This window comes from Dysidea avara, chromosome 6 (assembly GCF_963678975.1).
Source record: "Dysidea avara chromosome 6, odDysAvar1.4, whole genome shotgun sequence".
Lineage (NCBI taxonomy): Eukaryota > Metazoa > Porifera > Demospongiae > Dictyoceratida > Dysideidae > Dysidea > Dysidea avara.
In genome coordinates this window covers 33,643,328-33,664,382 of record NC_089277.1, presented here as the reverse complement: position 1 = coordinate 33,664,382, position 21,055 = coordinate 33,643,328, and the positions used below count along the sequence as shown (strand labels likewise).

At 38.4% G+C, this 21,055-nt stretch overlaps 3 protein-coding genes, 2 long non-coding RNA genes and 1 pseudogene across 11 annotated transcripts in view; 5 read left to right on the top strand and 1 right to left on the bottom strand.

Annotated features, from left to right (window-relative positions):
* The first annotated feature begins 1,057 nt into the window (after positions 1 to 1,057).
* Positions 1,058 to 4,216, top strand: LOC136259495 (uncharacterized). The gene is made up of 3 exons (XR_010703275.1): positions 1,058 to 1,216; positions 1,327 to 2,466; positions 2,536 to 4,216. It is a non-coding gene; the product is annotated as an uncharacterized lncRNA (long non-coding RNA).
* Positions 2,987 to 12,437, bottom strand: LOC136259494 (rac guanine nucleotide exchange factor JJ-like). 7 transcript variants are annotated; one of them, XM_066052991.1, is made up of 14 exons: positions 12,061 to 12,437; positions 7,881 to 8,045; positions 7,277 to 7,398; positions 7,151 to 7,228; positions 7,040 to 7,078; positions 6,944 to 6,988; positions 6,847 to 6,897; positions 6,760 to 6,783; positions 6,625 to 6,660; positions 6,523 to 6,576; positions 5,870 to 5,902; positions 5,729 to 5,809; positions 4,441 to 4,497; positions 2,987 to 4,092 (listed from the first exon to the last, which is right to left on the bottom strand). In XM_066052991.1, the coding sequence occupies exons 1-14, from the start codon at positions 12,104 to 12,106 to the stop codon at positions 3,088 to 3,090; spliced, it is 1,836 nt and encodes a 611-aa protein (XP_065909063.1). In that variant the 5' UTR covers positions 12,107 to 12,437; the 3' UTR covers positions 2,987 to 3,087. The 7 variants fall into 7 exon arrangements, with proteins under 7 accessions (XP_065909063.1, XP_065909062.1, XP_065909059.1 ...); XM_066052990.1 differs by having other exon boundaries at positions 6,760 to 6,786; positions 12,061 to 12,436; XM_066052987.1 differs by having other exon boundaries at positions 6,715 to 6,783; positions 12,061 to 12,436.
* Positions 12,438 to 12,951: 514 nt separating this feature from the next.
* The window catches only part of LOC136258598 (probable serine/threonine-protein kinase kinX), a 48,496-nt gene continuing 40,392 nt past the window's right edge, over positions 12,952 to 21,055 (top strand). Inside the window, exon 1 of the mRNA XM_066051934.1 lies at positions 12,952 to 13,444. Within this exon, the coding sequence (XP_065908006.1) occupies positions 13,121 to 13,444 (324 nt within the window). The 5' untranslated portion in view covers positions 12,952 to 13,120. The remainder of the gene's footprint in view (positions 13,445 to 21,055) is intronic.
* LOC136257226 (ubiquitin carboxyl-terminal hydrolase 47-like) lies at positions 14,039 to 15,991 on the top strand. Its single transcript, XM_066050299.1, has 6 exons — positions 14,039 to 14,178; positions 14,891 to 14,997; positions 15,061 to 15,189; positions 15,271 to 15,350; positions 15,410 to 15,498; positions 15,839 to 15,991. The coding sequence occupies exons 3-6, from the start codon at positions 15,177 to 15,179 to the stop codon at positions 15,918 to 15,920; spliced, it is 264 nt and encodes an 87-aa protein (XP_065906371.1). The 5' UTR covers positions 14,039 to 14,178; positions 14,891 to 14,997; positions 15,061 to 15,176; the 3' UTR covers positions 15,921 to 15,991.
* On the top strand, positions 16,189 to 16,809 carry LOC136258731 (uncharacterized). Its single transcript, XR_010702951.1, has 3 exons — positions 16,189 to 16,321; positions 16,373 to 16,495; positions 16,549 to 16,809. It is a non-coding gene; the product is annotated as an uncharacterized lncRNA (long non-coding RNA).
* On the top strand, positions 17,148 to 19,843 carry LOC136258371 (zinc finger SWIM domain-containing protein 3-like; annotated as a pseudogene).

Sequence of the window (21,055 nt, the reverse complement as noted above, 5' to 3'; positions counted from 1 at the left end):
TAGCTTTGCACAAGCAGTATAATATTATGTATAATTCAGTTAGAACCTTCTAGCTACCATGCACATTGTAATTGCTCTCCTCGCTTATTTACCTAATTGTGTTGTAAATTGTCATGCAGTTATCCACATTTATAATTGAGTATGAGACCATCTGCATGTTTCTGATAGCTATAAAGTAGCATACATACACAGTACCATTCATGTGAAGTTCTGCAGACAAAGTGAGATCATGTACATAAGATTTAGGTACATCAGTGTAGGACTATATAGTGGGAAATGCATGGGCATGGCAAGGATAAAATGCATGTGTGTGCTGATGAATAAATCTACATAGTTATAGCTCAGTAGTAAGCAGATTATTATGTTGTGTTCTAAGTTTACTCAGCTAGAAATGCTTGTAAAGACAGCCCATTGTAGCTAGGTGATGGTAAGGCTAGAAGACACTGAGAAAAGGCATAATACGCATATGGTTATTTTTTTCTCCCCGGCTGGATGTACTGCCCTTGCCTACCACCCCCAGCACCAAGGAGCAAGTGTGCTGGACATACGCATATGGTACGTACCATACGCGTACGGTACCGCTCAAAGCCAACGTCGCACGAAACCCTGGGGTGCACGCGAGCGACTACGCTATGACTTTGGAGTACTTTCGTGCACAAGCTTACACAGCCCCAGCGCAGACTCGCACGTCAATGGGAGCGGTTTTCTTAATAATTAATACACTTGCATGTTAGCTGCACAATCGCTACTCCATGCAAGCATGTTAGCGAAAACAGAGCCATTGCAACAATACCGGTTGTTTTGCGTATAGCACGAATAGTAGGTTTTACGTTTAGTATAGCATGAATATATAGTAGGTTTTGCGCCTTTGTCGACCGCCACAAATGCTTCAAGTTGTTTCAAGGACCATTCCTGGACTACTGAAAAGCAAACAAGAACGTCACGTGTTGAGTCACTATCCGGGCGATCGAGTCCACTCGAGTGCTCTCAGCTAGCTAATTATAATTCTCCGTGGGGAAAACCCAGCAGGTAGTTGACAAAAGCACAGCTAATGTTATTAACTTACATTATAATAACGACAACTATTGAACATAAATTTATACTTACCAGGAAAATTAGGCTGCCAGTGCTCAAGAGAGCTGAAACAATTTTGTAGCCTGGTTTATTTTCACACGCGTTCACTTACGACGTTTTGATTAAAAGCCGCAGTCTTTACGTATGTTAAGCTACCATGCGGATTTTAATCAAGTTGTTTATATTATATAGGCTATATGTATAGACTTGACATGCAAATATAATTATTGTTGCGTATCATCAATATTACAGGTGTTGCTAGCCATGCCTGAGGACGCGAAGATAGCTTGACGGTCTACAAGTTAGCCAGACGACGGGTGAAGTCTCCAAAGAAGAACCTTCAACGTTGTATAATGTGATTTTAAGTGTTTACGTATAACCTATATTCTATATTAATCATAGAGCAGGATGTTTTTAATTAGCATAATGTTCTTGCGTTGGCGTGGCCGAGGGCGTGGCTAGCCACTGGCCGGGGAACGTGATCCAATACCGCACTTCTTAGCCTATAAGAGAGGGAGAGAAACCATCAATATTTACGAATAGCAAGGTTGTGTTACAAAATATTATAGCTACCCATTGAGTGAGTCCTCGACGCTGTGACAGTAGAAAACACACGTGACAATAAAGTAACTTGTGTACAACCTATATGGTAGTCTGTCGGCGCCCGCCCCTTTGCATAGAGTGGTCGGGCGCCGCCAGACTATATAAATGGCACAATTATAATAATTCAAGCGTAGCTTGCAAAATGCCTCGTATGGATGTAGCAACCAGGAAGAGAGTAATTGTACTGCATAGAGCTGGATATACCCTAGGAACCATTTGGAAACGACTGCAACAAGAAAGGATTAAAGTAACACTCAGAAGCTTGCAGCGGTTGCTGAAAAAATTTAAGAAGCATCACATTATCACCGACTTGCCTCGACAACATAAGTCCCGTAAAATAACCGCAAATATGAGCAAGATGATTGATAGTATGCTACAGGACAATGATGAACTTACTGCTAGACAGATTCGTGAAAAGTTAGAAAAGAAGTTTCCATCTTTGCGAGTTTCTCTAGCTACAGTAAAGCGGTCTCGTAGAGAAAATGGTTGGGTATGTACTCGTCCCCATTATTGCCAGCTGATTCGAGAAGCTAATAAAGCAAAAAGAGTAGCGTGGTGTAAAAAGTAATTAGAAAACTGTGAGCAGTTTGAAGATGTTATCTTCAGTGACGAATGCACAGTTCAATTAGATCACCATGGTAGACTGTGCTTTTAGTTTAGAAAGCAAAACCAAAAGAGGATACTGAAACAACGACCAAAACACCCTGCAAAGGTTCACATTTGGGGTGGCATTTCGGTTAGAGGAGCAACCCAAATTGTTATCTTTACTGGGATTATGAACGCTGTGAGGTATGTACAGCTACATAGCTGTAGATAACAATTGCAGGTATTAGTTAACATAATATTATACTTGTGCAGGTATCGCAAGGTATTGGAATCATCACTGCTGTTATTTTTGAAAAAGTGCTATCCACGGGGTCATAGACTACAGCAAGATAACGACCCCAAGCACACCAGCAAGTACATTGGAAGGTTTTTTGCAGCTAAGAAGATTAATTGGTGGAAAACGCCTGCAGAATCTCCTGACATTAACCCCATCGAAAATGTATGGGGATCACTGAAACAGTTTTTAAGAAGCTCTTACAAGCCATTAAACCTTGAAGAGTTAAAGGAGGGCATTCAGCAATTTTGGCAGACACTGACTCCAACTGTTTGTAAAAAGTACATTGGGCATTTGCATAAAGTGATACCAAGGATTATAGAGGTGGAGGGAAATCCAAGTGGATATTGATACAATTAAGTTCTGTAGAATACTTAACTACATAGCTATACTTTATATACATTTTTTATGCATTGACTTCAGTAATAATTAAGCAGAAATGAATTATTCATGAAAAGGAAACAGTAATCACTTATTAATTGGGATAACAGTAATCATCTAGATAGTTATTACTAACGTTTCTGAAGTATTCACTGTGGTGGTTGTTGTCTACTAGGTTTGTTTATCAGCCTCCTACAACTTTCATCGATAGAAACGACGCAGGCAGCCCACTCTTTTCTTTCATTTTCATACCCCTGGAGAGGAAAGAACTGGAATGTCAAAGATCGGATATATTGAATCATTTGAGGATTTAACTGTGATTTTCTACCCTTTCCAGACACATTGGATGAGCACCTCACCGAAACAGTGAATAATCTTCTGACTAAGTTGACAGAAAAGTTGCGCCTAGAGCAACTAGTATTGTAAATGGATGTGAGCTCCATGTTTGATAAAGCCGTAGTGGGCATTGGAACTGGTACCATACGGTTAGGGGTAGGAGGGGTCCTCACAGAATTTGGTGTGGGATCTGTAGCATTTGTCCCTTGATCTGGTACCAAACAGGCAGGGGTAGGAGGGTTCCTCACAAAACATTGTACAGAATTTGGTGTCACTGCAATGGGATCCATAGCATTTGTCCCTTGTACTGATACCATACAGGTAGGGGTAGGAGGGGTCCTCACTAAAGGCTGTACAGAATTCGGATTCACTGCAATGGGGTCCGTAGCATTTGTCCCTTGATCAAGTAGTACTCCAGCTGGTACCATACGATTAGGAGTAGGAGGGGTCCTCACAGAATTTGGTGTAATTACCACAGGCACTGTAACATTCGTCCCTTGATCAATTGTAGGGTTGGCTTCAGCAATAGTTGACTCATGACTAGGTGGTATCATATTCTCTTCAGCATTTGGCGGTAGCTCCCCCTGATAAGGCTCTGCAGTGGTAGTAAGTGGACTAAGTGATGACTGGTGACTTGGTGGTATCATAATACACTCTGTTGGGGATGGAACTTGTACACTTGACGAATTGAATCCAACTGATATGGTATCGGTGGGATTGAACATTTTCGTAAGAATAGACGCAAGAGTTTTTTGCGAATCCTCTACTGCTTTTGTCAGCTTCCCAACAGTTGAATTGAGCTCCACTAAAGACTTCTTCTATAAAAAAGAAAAAGTTTTATGATTTTTTCAGAGACTTAGCTACTTAAACTGAACTACATTAGTGTGCCAATATTATAAGTTGTGTCATGATTTATGCTTTTAATTAATATTAGTGAATGGGTGAGTCTATACAAAAATTATTAATGCATGTAGAGAATCAAATATATGCAATAAGAAGGTAGTCATGACTGTGCTTTACATACAAAAAAAATTTGTTAGCTTCTGCTTTTTTCTGTATTTGTTCTAAGCACTGATGTTGTTCAGGATGACATCAGTGAAATTTATTGTAGCTATATGCATACTTTTGATTCCCCACAAGCATTAGCACAAGTATGTATTTCTTACCTGTTCAGTGCTTTCAATTTTTAATTCCTTCTTTAGCTCATGAATATCTAATTCCTGCTGGAAAAAATTAAAATTAACAACGGTAACTAAAGTAACTATGTAAATGGAAGCATTTTAGGACTACTCAAATTTTCCACAGTTATAGTTAGAACGAGCCGACAAGGTTTCTACGTGATTTAATGACCTGATTTATGGGTAGTTGAGCCCACATCATCAGAGGGGCACTAAATCATAGAAACTGAAGTCGGCCCATTTTAAGTAGTTTAGAAAGTTTCTCTGAGCGTAGCAGGCAAAGAAAGATTGAGAGAAAGTGGCACTAAGGGTACTCGAATCGAGATTTTTTCGAGGTGTCAACACCATACCATAGTAGCTACTATGCCTAGAAGAACGGCGCCAATGATGATTGTCTAGTGTAGAAAGTAAGCTATAACAAGTGGCAAAATGGCTGTTAGCATTATGAGATATCTGTTAAGTTTGTTAATCGGCAGCGCCACACTAACATCGCATTGTGCCCAGTTATACTGAAGTGGTGTGTTGGCTAGCCAGTATTGTAAGCCTTTAGAAACTTCTGATCGAGTGAAGTGAGTACAGGAGAGTAAAAGAAAGTAGCAAACTCTGTAGCTGTTGTTGTCAGAGTCGAGTTGCTGATAGTAAGTGTCAGCCACGCCACCATGTGGCAATAGAACGATCAGCCCAAATATTGTGTGTCTTGTCCATAAAGTAAGCTAACAGTGAAGGTACTGTGTATTTGGCTTTTGCCGACTTTTGTTTGATGAATGTAGTAAACAACCACTGGCGAGACCACAGGTTACTAAGTGGTTAGTAACCCCATCGCAGGTTTCTATTGGATTTAGTAACCTTATTAAGCATCTAGAGAAATTATACGTAATTTTCTAAGGGAGAATAAGTTATACATCCATGATGTTTAGCGTATGACTGGTTATGCAAGTCTTGCACCTATCATACTGAGTAATAAAGTTAGCTCAAACTATTATATTATTAGCCAAGTATTCAAGTGAGTTTCAAATATACTGATAATCCTAATGCTAATAGAGCTACGTTTATGATAGATATAATAGTAAAGTACCTCAGGTTGCACAGCTATCACAGATTTTCAAGATCCATGCTATAAAATGCCACGTTTCGTGTGACTTACTGCCAACTAAAATGGTTACAAGACAGTAGTCAGCATCCATAATTTCACATGTTATGCTGCTGTGCAACATAAGGAACCAAGAACTGCACAACTTGAAAGGGCTATACATAGTATACATTTTGAAGTACACACCTGTCTACCACCAGTGTAGTGGTGCACGGAACGGTCACGCTCACGATCACTCGAATCCATAGCCATCGGTACCACAATTTCCTATGTAAAATTACAATAATTAAATGACCAAGTTTTCCAATGCTAGTACACAGTACATACTTTGTTCACTGCTCCAAAAGAATCTCTCGTATGCTGTAATTAAATAAATTAAAACAAATTTAATGTAAGAATTTACATAGACCATCTCAAGCAAACAACAACATAGGTTGCAGATTTCTTTTATCGTCTGATCTGTACATTGACTATGCTGAAAATACACTACTGGGTCAACAGTACCATACAAATTAGCATATTAACTTTTTCTCAGAGCACTAGTTATTCATTTATTCCTTTTTAAGTGTTGAACGTGTATCGGTACACCTAAGATGGCTTTTGCTGGGGGCAATAATTTAGTACATGAACTTGAGCAATTTTCTTGTTTGACACACTGCCCTGGTAGTCAGATAATTCAACATCAACAGTTTCCTACAACAATCATTCATCATCACTAGACAAAGCAGTGGTGATAGATTTTTTTGACTATACAGTATTGTGCATCAAAGTGAATCCATCCAATAATTGATGGTACACAAGAAACAAAACACTAGGCACAAAAAGGCTACAAAATCTGACTGAAACACAGTGTCAGCCTATACAATCAACCAACTCTGCGAAGCCCAAAACTACACAATTACACAATGTAAGTATGGTTATTACAAACCCACTGCTAGATAACAGCTAAGAAAACTGTGCTTTTAAAGAAAAGTACCCACTTCAATATCATCTTCACTGTATTCATCATCAACATTTTTGTGCTGATCTATGATCTAGAGGATACATTAATTAACAATTGTACATATATTTAAAGCACTTACAATGTCATTCCAAGTATCCAAATCATCTGATGTCATCTATAAAATACAAAAATACAGTACTTTTTAGCACGGTAATGTATTTACACATACTTCAATTTCATTCATGGGAATTTCTTGTATGGGAGCTTCACCAACCTTTAAAATAAAATCATCATCATCCTGCTATATAAGATATATTTTAGTAATGAATATGTGTCAGATCTTGGTACTATGTATACTCACTTGCTTTGCTTTCTTTGATCGCTGCTTTTGTTTGCCTTTCTTTGTAGTTTCCTAGAAAACAAGCATCAAACTTGGTCACATAATAAGAAATGGATACATTTTTGGTCTTCTGTGGTTGTTGCTTGCCCATTCTCCCGGCCTCCTGAAAGATTTTATAAATCATGCACAATAAACATAAAACACCTGCACATACATTGTCATGTTTCATGCTTTTATCTTCATTGTTGTTTACCTAAAGGGAACAATAACAAATTATTGAAGCACCTATATATATGTTAAACTTGCACATGAAGCACATTCATACTTGTATCAGTTTTCTTTTTCTTCTTCTTTTCGTTTTCTTTCTTCCTATTTCTTCACTCATACTTTGAGCTTCATTAGTCTATGATTGATCTACTATAATGAAATTTTCAAATGGACATATACCTACATCAATCAATTTCCTTCCTACAACAGCTTTCTCCTTTGTGACGTTCTGTTTAACTCCTCTGTTCTCCTTTTCTTCATCATTCAGCAATTCGTCTTCTTTTTTATTGCAACAATCTTTTGATCCTACAACAGAGAATATAACACAACAATAATATGAACTGCATGGCTTGGTCTCTTGTTCATTTCTTTTATAGCATATGGGCAGATTGTGGTAGGAACTTGTAAGACAATTTAATAATACACTCCTATCAATTATCCAAGCTCTATATTGGCTGTATATCAATGGTGCATGAATTTGTGAGAGTTACGTAAATCTTAGCTTTGCATTTCACAGACATACACATTTATTAGGTGCTCACAGTGTTTCTGTTAGAATGCACGACATGATACATAGGTACAGAAAAATAGAATTGATCAGTCACTATAGGAAACCACATTTTCCAGGTTAGGTTATCCCATTTGCATCCATGAAACTGCAAATTGTGAATATAGATGTAGCTTATGCGGTATAACAACAACCCCTTAGTGGACCAGTGGTCCACTACACAAATCCATTCATAAATGAATTAAAGACCTTCTGACACCCGTGATGGAAGTATATTTACCTGCCATAACAAAAGTAGCTGGGTACAAAACTCCATCGTCCCACAGCACAATACAACTATCTCCTTCAGATAGCTTTTTAATATCTGATTGTATCCGAAAATCTTCTACAACAGACGTACACCCCTCCTCCTCATCAAATCGAACAACAGCATGATCACATGCATCTACAGTAAAACAATTGATCAATATGTACAAAATATTGCCAACAAACAGGTTCTCACAGGTGCATGTTTATGTGTGTAAGTATTTATCTCATGCAAGTTCTGATACTGCTATGGATTATTGACCTATTACTGAGTGATCAAGCAAGTAGACACTAGACCAGAACATAAATTTCACAAATCACTGCAGATAATCATTGATATGTGGTAGCTTTGAGTTGACCAGTGAATTTTCAAGGTCCAGGATGCCACCAGATAGTACTCCCACAACATTATTTACAGCCAGTTTATACACCATAAACCACTAATTGCCCATAATTTGTGGTATATGTTTATCTAATTTCAAATGACCATGGTTCTTTTTTGGAAATTTAATGTTAAAGTGCAAAAAGACATCATGGATTATACAACGCTGGTTGTACGTAATAGTAAATCCAGCTACTACATGTACCTACATGTTCAGTGTAGGTGCTGTGTTCAATAAAAGATACAATTTATTACTGTAACAGTTCACACACAAATGCCATGTAACTTACATACCACTCACCATATCAACCAGAAGGCATACAATTGACCACAAATTACAACCACCTAGTGGTTTTCTGTATAAGGTAGTATTGACTAGAGAAGTAGTTCTTTGGCTTTGGTACCAAGTACATGTACTGTTCTAAGCTTCTGTACGATATAAATGAAGTTTCAGTGCTTGGTGTTTCCTAAGAAGTTAGTCAATTTTGGCAATTTGTCAGGCAGCCATGGTACAGTGAAGATATGGACACAATGCAGTTCAGCAAACTCATTACAGAGATGTGCTAATACAGCATGACCAGTAGCAAAGTACTATATAGAATTATAAGAAATGTCTATGACTTGTGTAGGCCTCTAAAAGCACACTTTGAATTTTACAGAGTATAAAATTATTTTTGAAATATATTGCATTCAGTCATGGGTTAAGTTAATTTCATTAGTCAGGAAAGTTTAATTAGGTGGGTTCAAACTAAACAAACACAGATGTTCCTCCTTAAACCAGAAGCCTGTAAACACAAAATGCTAATCCCTGTCAAACTTACCACTAATTGATATAGCAATTTGTGGTGCATAATCCAGGGTCAACAGAATTATACTCTGAGCCAACTTTAAATATGCTATAAAGCACAAACAAAAGAGCTGGGTGGATCTGACTGAGTTATCTTTAGGTCTAATGTTTTTGTTTGATAACTAGCATTGTATTCGTTGTGTCATTGAGCCAAAAATAATGATGAAGACATGCCATCCTATAATGTCAGCGTACTACATAATAAAACATGAAAGTCTTTATGTACAGTATGAAACCACTTATGAAATTAGATAAAACTGACACTACAGAATGCAATGTTACTGTATAACCAAGTTTAACAAGTAGAATGCTTGTGTAGCTTCCCAAACAATACCAGAGACAGGTTGGCGGAGGATATGTCTAGTACTAATGAATGAATGGGTGAGTAACACATGAATTTCGTTAACTTATGAAATCACTGTGACCAAGAAGAGGCTCCACTGAAAAGCTTTTGTGCCTACACCTTCCTCCACTGTAAAAACACTGTGCCTTCAAAATCCCAGTACGTACTAAACAGCACTGGTACTAGTGTGCAGAAAGCTTATTAAATTAGAAAATAAACTACCATAAGGATATGGATGCAAGAGGTCTTGGAGCTCAAACTATTCCTGAACATAATATCATGCGTGTGCTACAAAACAAAATAAACAATTATAGGCCAATTGCAAAGTTATGCAACTCTGTTGTGCCTTGTGTGATGCTATGAGATTCTAATCAATACCACAATTTTGAATCTAACAGTATTAGTATGCTTTTCAAAGATGACACTGAGTAGCTACATTATTAAAAACCACTATAATGTGGGTGGTAAGTACAGTGAATTGAAAAAGAATATAGTAAATGTTTGTCCAAGACATATTTTTGCCATGCTATGTCATAAGAAACCATGAAAGTCTTTATGTACAGTATGAAGCCACTCATAAAATTTAACAAAAAATTATGTGATTGGCTTCCTAAACAATTCCAGAGACAGGTTGGCAGAGGTTATGTCTATAGTACTAAGTAATGAATAGGTGAGTGGAATTTGTAAACACATGAATTTCAATAGTCAATAGTCTGATGTACTTATTTGGATGTAAAAAAATATTGGACTTTTAAAAATTTTATTCTACCATTCCAGTAGTCCATTCCACTGTTTATACACTCCCATTAAAATGTTTAACAGTCATTCATTATCCTTTAACCATATTACAACTCTTATACCATTCATGCATGCTTATACCACAGACTTGTCAGTTAGGCATGTTCCTGAGCTTTTTAACCAAGCAAGCAGTATGCTACCTATATACCAACAGTAGCTAATAGCTTTGACCAGATGAGGTAACCAATCCATGTACAGCATCACTTCCTTCAACCTAACCTTGTTGTAGCATGCAAAGGAAGTTGGAATAAACTACCCATAACATGCAGCATACAGTGCACTAGAAGTTTCAAACAACCTTTCTAATGAGCACAAAACAGCAAGTTGGCATTGTGCTACTTCTAGAGAAGGCAAATGTTTAGCTAGATAAGTACATTATGGCTATAAAATATTGTGCATCCATAAGCGGGCAGCTCGATGGATCTGCGGGAGTCGCTCGTGTCCATCTACCAGCTCTTGGACTATCTCCTCGAACGATTGTTGCTCTCAACTTCACCGTCCTTCTCTGCAGTCAAGACGAAGTTTCCTTTCAGTCAGTTTCCTCAATGACAAAAAACTATCAGCAAACACCTATTGCATTTAATAGTCACTGTTAATTAATTCAATAGCATCTACCAGAAGTCACCATCTTTCACTAGTCCCTCCATTGACTCTAGGAGATATTCATTTTTTGTCAACACTACTTTCCTCTGGAACACTGTACCATTACTAATCGTTGAAGACAGTAATCGAAAGTCTTTCCAGCATCTCCTTATAATTACTTATGTGTCAATTAATTTCTGTATCACTGTTTTGAGCATTGTTTAGCTAACTGTGGGTCTATATACATATGTATGTATGTATGCTTGTTTTTGTAGGAAGACACATTGTACAAGCTTTACCTTTTGTGTATGCCTTCCTTTATGATAATAATAATAATAATAAGTATGAATATAATAACCAAGTAATAATAATAAGTGACGCCATTAATAATAAGTATGAATATAATTATTTTTGGTAATTAGTTACAATGGTATGGCCTCCAAATAAGTTTAATCTGCCATAACTTATGCATAGTAGCTATCTTCACAAGAAATGTACTTCACGACAGTTTCATAGTGTCTATCGTATTTTCTCATGTAAATTCTTTAGAGAAAGGCTCGAAGCTACTCTACATATTCGTTCGCGCAAGTATAGGCCACGCCCCTTTTACCTCGAACGTCAGTACGAAGCTATAGACACGGCGTTTTCAGCCCATTGTGAAAAGCACCCATAACATTTCAGGAGCTCGTTTCACACGGGTTCAAAGTTGGCACGAATAAACCTCAAAGCGAAAGCTTATACCTAGTTATATAACCTAGAACTGCTATACTGGCGCTGCATGCATAGCTATTACTGGCGCTGCATGCATAGCTATAGTCTTCATTCCTCTCATACTGTAGCATAGCTAAGCCACTTTGCTAACTTGGATGCGCAAATACAAACCAAAAGCTACAAACACACTCAAACGTTTTTGGAACACGACGGTAAACGCCCCTGGTAAACTACTTTTAAAAAGACCTGGCGCGTCCGTTCAACTCGCGCTCTAGCTATAACCGTAGAACTACTTACCATAAAACAAAAGGCGACGTCTGGCTAGCGTCACTTGGTTTGCTTAACAGCTGGTGCAAATCAATGCGAAAAACAGCTAGATCAATGCCCACCAGCCAGTATTGGTTGGCTAGCTACTTAGCGTTAGCTAAGCATGTACGACCAAAAAAGCAGTTAGCTAGCTAAATATAATACAGCAGTAATTAATAACAAACCTTTGCTCGCGAGCGCCATTGCACGCCTCGGCCTTAAGGATGCCATCTCCTTTCGAGTAACTTCGAGTAACTTCGAGTAGACTGTGAATTGTCAAGTAGCTAGGCTCTACAGGGGGGTGCCAAATATCGTTAATTGTCAGCTGTCTGCGACGAATGGTTGAAAAGACGGTACCAGCCAGTTGTTGATGTCTCGAACGACTGTTCCACGGGATTGAAAGTTTAACACCAGGTGAATCCCGTAAAGTATGCATGAAATCATCACCACAGAATGTTTATCAGTGTATACCTCTTAATGGCAATGGATTTCTATCGCTTCCGTTGAAGGGCTAGCAGTATTCCATATCGTGTTTTGGTATACGTACCTGCGCATGGCGAACTCTCGAGGTAGCTTGGGAGTGCTTGCACGTTACGGTAGCGTGATCACGCGCGTACTCCAATGCACGATGTAATGGACTCCAGAGCAAGTGCGACGTTGGCTTAGAGCGGTACCGTATGTCCATACCGTACGCGTATGGTACGGAAAATCATACCGTACGCGTATGGTACATACCATACGCGTATGGTACAAAATACGCATATGGTATAGAACAGGGGGATTGATTTGTGAAAGTTGATTTTTCGGATTGCGGACCCTATCATAGGTCTTCATAATAGTGTAATATTTGATCGAGTCTTGTTGCTCCTCTAGGAAATATTGCGTCCGAAAGTACATGGTGGTCGGAATACCTGAACTGCTCTAGATGACTGCAGACTCGGGTGCAGGAGTGGTCACCACTACCAATAGTCCCGTAGAACCATCTTCAACCGGGATGAAGGTTTTTGATCGACGAAAATATACCTGGATCACTTGATTTCGCCCTAAAAACAGCCTTGATTGCTTGATATTGCCGCCAAAGAAGTACACTCTGTTCTAGTACGTGGAGTTAGTCCTGAAGGCTTCCATCAAGTGAAGGACAACTTCTTAAAAGAATGTCAACAATGTGCTGAACTGCGCCACCCCAATGTGGTACAATTCTCGGGTGTCTATCACAAACCCGGCTCACCCATACCCATCCTGGTGATGGAGAAGTTGGACAAGAGTTTACGGTCTACACCGGAACATCACCAGAATATTCCAATGACCATCAAGCTGTCCATTCTACTGGACGTGTCCCTGGGTCTGCAATATCTACATTGTCACAAGCCACCAATTGTCCATCGTGATTTGTCATCTAACAACATCCTCTTGACAACTCAATTACGAGCTAAGATCAGTGATTTGGGAGTGGCCAAGGTGGTCAGACCTGATAGCAAAAAGTCACTCACTAAAGTTCCAGGAACAACTGACTTTATGCCGCCAGAGGCACAGGTTGACAAGCCTGGACATTACGGAACTTCTTTAGATCATATCAGACAATTCAATGTATTTTAATGTCATTCAGCTACAATATAAAAATGTATTGTTTGTTCAATTAGAATTTTAAAAATAAAACTGATTCTACAAAAACCTGTTAATTTTAGCAACTTTCATATGCTCAGCTGTATAGCACGTATATCATATATGGGGTGCGGAGGGGAGGGGTGGTGGGCCGCCCACGCGCAAGAAGTGGTTGACAGTGAAAAAACAGTCTATAAGTATCATACAACTATTTAAATATATACGTTCTTTGATATTGTATATGCATTAGTTTGCCAGTGATAGTTATAAACAGCGAAAAGAATGTAATGAATTGCCCGCCCACGCCCAATTTGCGCCTTCGTTAAAGGCCTTGCTCAAAGACGATTAAATGTCTATGACATAGTTTTCTGTATAAATACTTTGGTTTGTTTATCATGCTGTAATATTGTGCTGCTGTGTTATGCTATAATACGAAGTGACTATAGAGCCGGTACCGGCGCTCAAAATAAATTCCTTAAAAAGCCGGTAAAGATCACGTGATAGTCGTTGTTAAGGCGTGAGATTGCAATTGTTGTCAAGGCGCGAGAGTGCGAACTAGTTTGATGGGTTTGTTTGGTTTGATCAATAAAGGAAACACTTGTTTCCTGAATTGTGTGCTGCAGTGCTTAATACGAGTTCCATTGTTGCGAAACTGAATCTGTGGGCTTCTTATGAGGCTAGTGATATTGATGGTGGCGAAAGTGAGTCTCTTTAAGTGTCAAAGTCAACAGAAATACTTGATTAGTTTTTTTTCATTGCTTTTATGTTAAGGCATGTCCACACGACAAGAATAATGCGAATTGAATCCGCATTGATTCGAATTATTCGCGTCCACACGGAATGCGCATTAGGGTGATTCGAATTGAAATTGGATTACACGAATCCACCTCCTCAGGTGGTTTGAATACGAATTGGCTACGAATCGGGATTTGCTACGTCATAATAATGCAACACGTGAGGGCTTGACACGTTTGCGCGTGACCTTTGTAAACAACACAGGATAAAAATACAGAAGCGCTCGGTGTGATAAAAGCGCAGAGACGTATGGAAGCAGTGTTTCATCATCGTATCTAGCCCTTAGAGTTTGAAAGAACCAACGGTCCCTACCCATCACGCACCATCAGCAGTTTTTTGTATTCTATTCGTAGAAATACTTCCGGTACGTTATAAACAAAAGTATAAGCGTTAATACGAGCTATTCCTGTCAGTCTATCGTTAAACTCACTGTTCTCTTGGTTGGCGCAAATGAGTGTTTTCTCAACCGTTTAATTATCCGTTTATCACACTAGTAAATTCAATAATGCGCATTACGCGATAATGCGTGTGGACACGTTCAATTCGGATTCAATACGCATTGCCTAAATTCGTTTTGCATCCGGTTCCTAATTCGAATTCGTGTGGACATGCCTTTAGATAACTTAGTTAGTCAGCTCAGGAGCCTATCCAATCCAGTTTTGCAGAAAACCTGTGTGTAGTGGAACAAGTAATTCCTCCTGTAATCTTCTTGAAGTATATACCAAGTGAGTGTGGGCTTTGTTTGAATTGTTTCTAAATCAGCATGCACTATACGCTATATATTGCAGGAATTATCTCCAGATGGCGACTTGGATTGCAAGCTGATGCACATGAATTGCTTATTGGAATATTAAACAGTGGGTCAGCTGCTGCAGCTAATGTCAATGACTTGGTCCAATTTAACATGGTCACAGAAGGTATCACATCATCAGAATGTCATGTAGACTGCAGCTGTGTACTCCCGTGTTTATGCATGTTTATTATATATAATTCTTTAGTTACATGTGATAGCTGCCAGAACATTTCAAAAGCTACATTTCAATGTAACCACTTGAACATACCTGTCTACCCTATTCAAGTATGGACCAACACACACTGCACCGCTTCATTATCTTTACACCCTTGTGAACTTTGCAGGTTTTTAATTCTCCATTTTCCAAAGCTATTGTGGAACAACTGAATAAGACAGAAGACTTAGATGGTTTAAACAAATATTATTGTGAAAGGTATTGGTATAAAAACACATTGTGTGCACCAGATATATGCAGTGTGTCAGCATTTGTGTATAGTTTAGCATATCAGTGACCCGGTCAGACAAAAGGGACTTATAGTCTTTCCTATTTTGCAATTTTGTGAAAAAAGGTATCTCCTTGAAATTTTCCTGCCTCAGTCAGGATTCCCATTGTTGTTTGATGGTGTGCAAATATCACTGCCACAGGCCATCCAGATAAAAAGTTATGAGCTCTCAAAGGTAGAAAAGTGAAAAGGCTAGAAAGTCTCTTTGTTAGACCGGGTCAATTATTAAGCTATTATGTGTACAACTATACATGTGTATGTGTTTCGTAGGTGTCAGAAGAAAACATGTGCTGAAATCAAGTATTGTGCTAAATCACTGCCAGAAATTTTTATAGTCCACATCAAACGGTAGGAATGTGATTCATATTGTACTGTCTGTTGCAATTTGTCTGTTGTGTGTATAAAGTTTGAGACATCAAGAAAGGGAATTAACAAAATATGTTCACCAATGGAAATTCTCAGTGAAATCACTATTCACCGCAATGAAGTAAGCTCTTATAAAATGGATTATTGTTGTATCAGTAAAACTTTGTATGTTATAGGATGATAATGAGACTGAATTTATTTATATATAGCCTGCAAACTTCAGTTGTTCACACAGGGAAAAATGCAACAAGTGGTCATTATGTTGCTTACATTCATAATGAAGACAGATGGTTTTTATTTGATGACACAGATGTCACTGAAGTTCATGAAGCAGAAGTATTAAAGTAGCAATCATACATATTATTTTACCAGAGGACAAACAGAGAGGTTAGTATACAAATTATAGTAATTCAGTCATATAAAGAGTCTAATTAATAGCCTCCTCAAGTAGGATTGCCAACTCAGGAAGGATCACCACCTCAAGCAGGGTCACCACCTCAGTCAGGATCCCCCACCTCAGGCAGAATCACCACCTCTTGCAGGATCCCCACATCACGCAAGGTCACCACCTCAGATAGAATTACCACTTCAGGCAGGATCCATACCTCATGTAGGATTGGCAACACAACCAGAATCACCACCTGACACAGGATCACCACCTGACACAGGATCACCACCATCATCGAAGTCGTCAACACCACAGTTAATACTTGAGCAGTTGGAGTGCCAATCCCAAGATATTGCTTCTGATGTCACTGTAGAAAGTGGCTCTAGAGAAGAAGCTATTTTTTCAGTGAATGATGTTTTCAACAGTTATGATGAATTGAAAGAAAAACTTAATTTGTACCAAACGCAGAAAGCTGTGCAATTGTGGACAAGAGATTCACGTACCATCAGGGCCGCCCAGAGAAATTAAGGGGCCCAGGGCAAAGAGTTAAAGTGGGGCCATTGACCCAAGTTGTAAAGTGAAGACCAAAAAAAAAAAAAAAGAAAAAGTCACAACCTGCTGGCAATGACAATAACTACCCATCACCAACCATATCTCCTTATCTATAAGCTTGCTACACTGCTCCTCTGAAGAATACTGTGACTGCTCTATTAGAGTATTTAGATCTGACTGCTCTATTAGGGTATATCAATCTTTTAAACAGGTATTCAGGAGGCCCTTCATGGGGCCTCCTGGGGCCCCTTTCAGGCTGGGGCCCGGGGCAAAATGCCCCAGTTGCCCACCCCTGTGGGCGGCCCTGCGTACCATTAAAGCTGCATGTAAGAGAGTGAACAGATACCTCGACAAGCGAATCAGGTACTATGAGGTAACCTATGGTTGTATACGTGGTGGAAGAAAGTTTAAGGCAAAAGGAGAGGGAAAGAGAGCTACTAAGTGAGTCAATTTAATTTCATATGCAGAAATATTTTGTTTGACTGAACTATTAGAACATATCGAAAATATTGTCCATTTGTATTGTCACTGCGAGCTACTGATGATGGCAAAGGATTACGGGTGACACGTTTTAATGAGGACCATAACCATGAAATTAGCAAAGTAATTGCAAGCTGATTAAGTGATTCAGTGCAATATATATGCTTGAACTTACAGGAATTATTCCGCCAGCTACCTCATCAGAGGAAGCTGTCCGAAGTAGAGAAATGTGAGGCAAAGAAATATCTAGCTGTAAAGCCAACAAAAAGATGGTGCAAGACAAATTAGTGGCAATATCAGGGAAAGTAATACTCCTTAAAGATTTAATAAACCTCAGTGCAGAAATGAAGTCTGGTAAATTAAAGAATGATCTGGTATCTGTAGCAAACACTCTTTCTAACAAATATGGTAACTTATTTATAGAGTTTTGAAAGTAATGTATGCATATACATACATACATACAAATTTTCATAGCTTACGATAACATCCCTATTCCGGTCACTCAACAAAAATCCAGTCAAATTCCATAGATTTCTGACCATAATACAATTGTCCAGACATGATGTAAAAGTACCAGGAGGGAGCCAAAGGGATGAGTTGACACAATTACTGCATGGGTTGCTAGCAATGTCAGCATCAGTCCTTATTTCATAAACACTTTCTTATGAAGGTGCTATTATGCTGTAAGTGCATACTCGCAAGCTTCTAATCAAAGTTACATGTATCATGTCAGCTCTGGTGAATGCATTATAACAAACATATGTGAGTTGTCATAAAATAAACATTCATTACTTATGTGTAAAAACAGCTAGAGGCAGTCTAAAACCAGCCTGCATAGCTATAACCTGTGCTGAACTCTTGCTCCAATTACAAAATTATTGGTTTTTAAAAATTAACATGCAATTAATTTAAATCAATTAAATCAGCATGCAACCAATCTTTTGTATGCATGTAGGTACTTGAAACTATTAGGATATTCCAGTAATCATCTAAGGATACAATGCATGGATAATGTGACTATTCTACACACGTCATTATGCATGATCTGTTAAATTTTACATATTATGTCTGAGCTATTTGTGTAATTTTATTGCACATGTATTGAAATTATGTATAGGTGCTACTGTGGAGGTACTAGTAAATGACAGCAATGTTCTCTGCGGTCTATACTTTCAAGATAAAGAAATGAAACAAGTTTTTACAGCTTATCCAGAACTTTTGTGCATAGATGCTACCTATAAATTGGTAAACTTACGGTTTCCATTTTATATACTACTTGTAGAGAATGGCAATGGTCAGAGTGAAGTAGTTGCTGCATTTTTGCTGCTTGAAGAGACTGAAGAGGCAATCTCCAGTGTCATGAATATTTTTAAGAAGCATAACCCCGCATGAAAATCAGTGCGGGTATTGATGTCTGATAAAGATTTCAGAGAGAGAGGTTCTCTCTAAAAGCTTTCCGTCAGCTCAACTTTTGATTTGCCTTTACCACACATTTCGATCTTTTCGACGTGAAATCACCATGGAGAAAATGGGCATAACTTCAGGCCAAAGAAATTGTTGCCTAGATTTGCTACAGAGTATGGCATATGCGACGAGCGAAGAAAAGTACCTTGAGCTTTACACTACATTTAAATCAACTGTCCCATTACCTGTGTTAAATTATTTCAATGAGCAGTGGCATCAAATCCGACATCAGTGGGTAATGGGAATGAAGTACAGTAGTGGCACTTTCCTTAATAGTACCAACAACAGATTAGAATCACTAAATGCTAAGTTGAAATCAGTTATAGATCGTTATTCTACACTGGAGAAGTTTGTTGAGAAGTTTTTTTTAATATTAAGAGTGCTGCGTTCTGAGCGTGACTACAAAGCAAGCACAACTGTCCAAAAAGTACCTGTTGCATTTCATTCTCCAACTAACAAAGTATCTCTCAGTTACATGCAGTATTTGACACCATATGCATATGACTTTGTGGCAAAGCAGATGACACTGAAAGATAAAGTCAGGTTTACGGAGGATGGGCCAAAACTGTATCACCATTCTACAGCTGAAGGAAACATTGAAGTCACTGCTGTGTCGTGTCAATGTATGTCATGGAAATCTATGCGACTTCCTTGTCGACACATTCTTGCTGCAAGAGCGAATGCCAAATTAGATATGTTCAGTGAGTCCCTCTGTGACAAGCGATGGTCGCTTCCCAATTACAAGTCGCAACAGCGTGTGTTTTTAGCAGATGACCATGTCACTACTGAAGCTGACATCTCTGTGGTAACATTTTCATCTCCAAAAAAGAGGATATTGTCTCAGGTAAAGGTGTCTTTAAATATTTTGCATTATTACTATTTCTCTGCAGTCAGAGAAGTTTCGGCATGCTTCAAAAGTTACCACAAAGCTAGCTCTGAGACTTCAAAGTATAATTTTACAAGAAGGCTAGAACTCTTACAACAGTTAGTCAATGCTTGGGAAAATAACCAAAAAGTTAAGATCAATGAAGGTAAATTGCTATGAACGATCGTGAGCCTTAGTGTGTGATGTGATTAATATTCACACAGATTTTAATTTCCATCAACTGAAGAAGTATCAGAATCAGATGAAGTTTTTGAAGCAACAGAGGATGAAAGTTGTAAGTAAATCTGAAGTTATACTATAAAGAGAGGTTCCAGGCAGCACTTACTTGATCAGAACAATTATAGAATCTTATAGGGTATTAATTTTTTAATAATCTGTTAGTGCTCACCAGGGGCGGATCTAGGATTTATAAAAGGGGGGGCTAACTCAAGCAACTAATCTCTTGGGTAGAGGTGTGCAAAGCATGCTGGAACTAGGGGGGTCTGGGGGCATGCCCCCCCAGGAAATGTTTGAAAAATAGGTGCTAAAATATTGCAATTTGGAGACATTTCCACATAAAATTCATAATATTTTCTGCCTGTAGATATTTTATATACTGCCTTTAGATTATAGGTATGGCTCTCTGAAGCATTTTGTTAATGGAAAAGTTTGGGTAGGTTCAGACCATGTTAGAATAATAATGTTGAAAGTGTAAAATTTTGAAATTTAACAATACAAGATTGAATCTGAGAGCATTTTCAATGGAAATTGCGTAGCTGAATTAAGTATTGCCATACATATTAACTACACAAGTAGATGAAGGAAGCCCTTTAAACAGACCAATGCACTTCATTGTATGTATAGGTGCAGGCAGATTTGGAAAAATTCCATAACAGAACCAACTATATGCTTCCAGTGAATGTTCTATTAGAGTAGTTAGCTGACTGCTCTATTAGAGTATCTCGATCTTGTACACCTCCAATGCTGATCCGGGTCCTTGTTGCATAAACCTTAGCATAAATCCACTGATAATACCTTGGAAAGATGTTTATAAGGTGGATTTATGAGTATTTGTATTATTAGGGATCATATAATTATGCTAAGACAAGATTTCATTATAATACTCAGCATATTGATCAAGTAAAGCCTAATAGTGAAGGGGGGGCTTCAACCCCCAAGGCCCCCCCCCTGCTCACCTAAGAGCTATATGAATCACTTTAAATGGCTGAACTATGAATCAAAAGGATATGGGCAAGATCAAGCCAGGATATATATATATGTGCAGAAGGAAAACAATAAATATAGTTTCCTCTAGCTAAGGGTGAAACACATAATTACCAGCCTGTTTAATAATAATTAGTTAAGAATTTGT

Excerpts from the sequence above, each read along its gene's own strand:
- LOC136259494 (XM_066052985.1), bottom strand. The coding sequence starts at position 12,106 with ATGGCATCCTTAAGGCCGAGGCGTGCAATGGCGCTCGCGAGCAAAG. Across the intron at positions 7,079-7,150 it reads GAAAAAGAAAACTGATACAA|GTAAACAACAATGAAGATAA; the intron begins GTATGAATGTGC and ends TGTTCCCTTTAG. Across the intron at positions 5,810-5,869 it reads CTTTTGGAGCAGTGAACAAA|GAAATTGTGGTACCGATGGC; the intron begins GTATGTACTGTG and ends AATTTTACATAG.
- LOC136257226 (XM_066050299.1), top strand. Across the intron at positions 15,351-15,409 it reads TACCTGTCTACCCTATTCAA|GTTTTTAATTCTCCATTTTC; the intron begins GTATGGACCAAC and ends TGAACTTTGCAG. Across the intron at positions 15,499-15,838 it reads AACAAATATTATTGTGAAAG|GTGTCAGAAGAAAACATGTG; the intron begins GTATTGGTATAA and ends TGTGTTTCGTAG.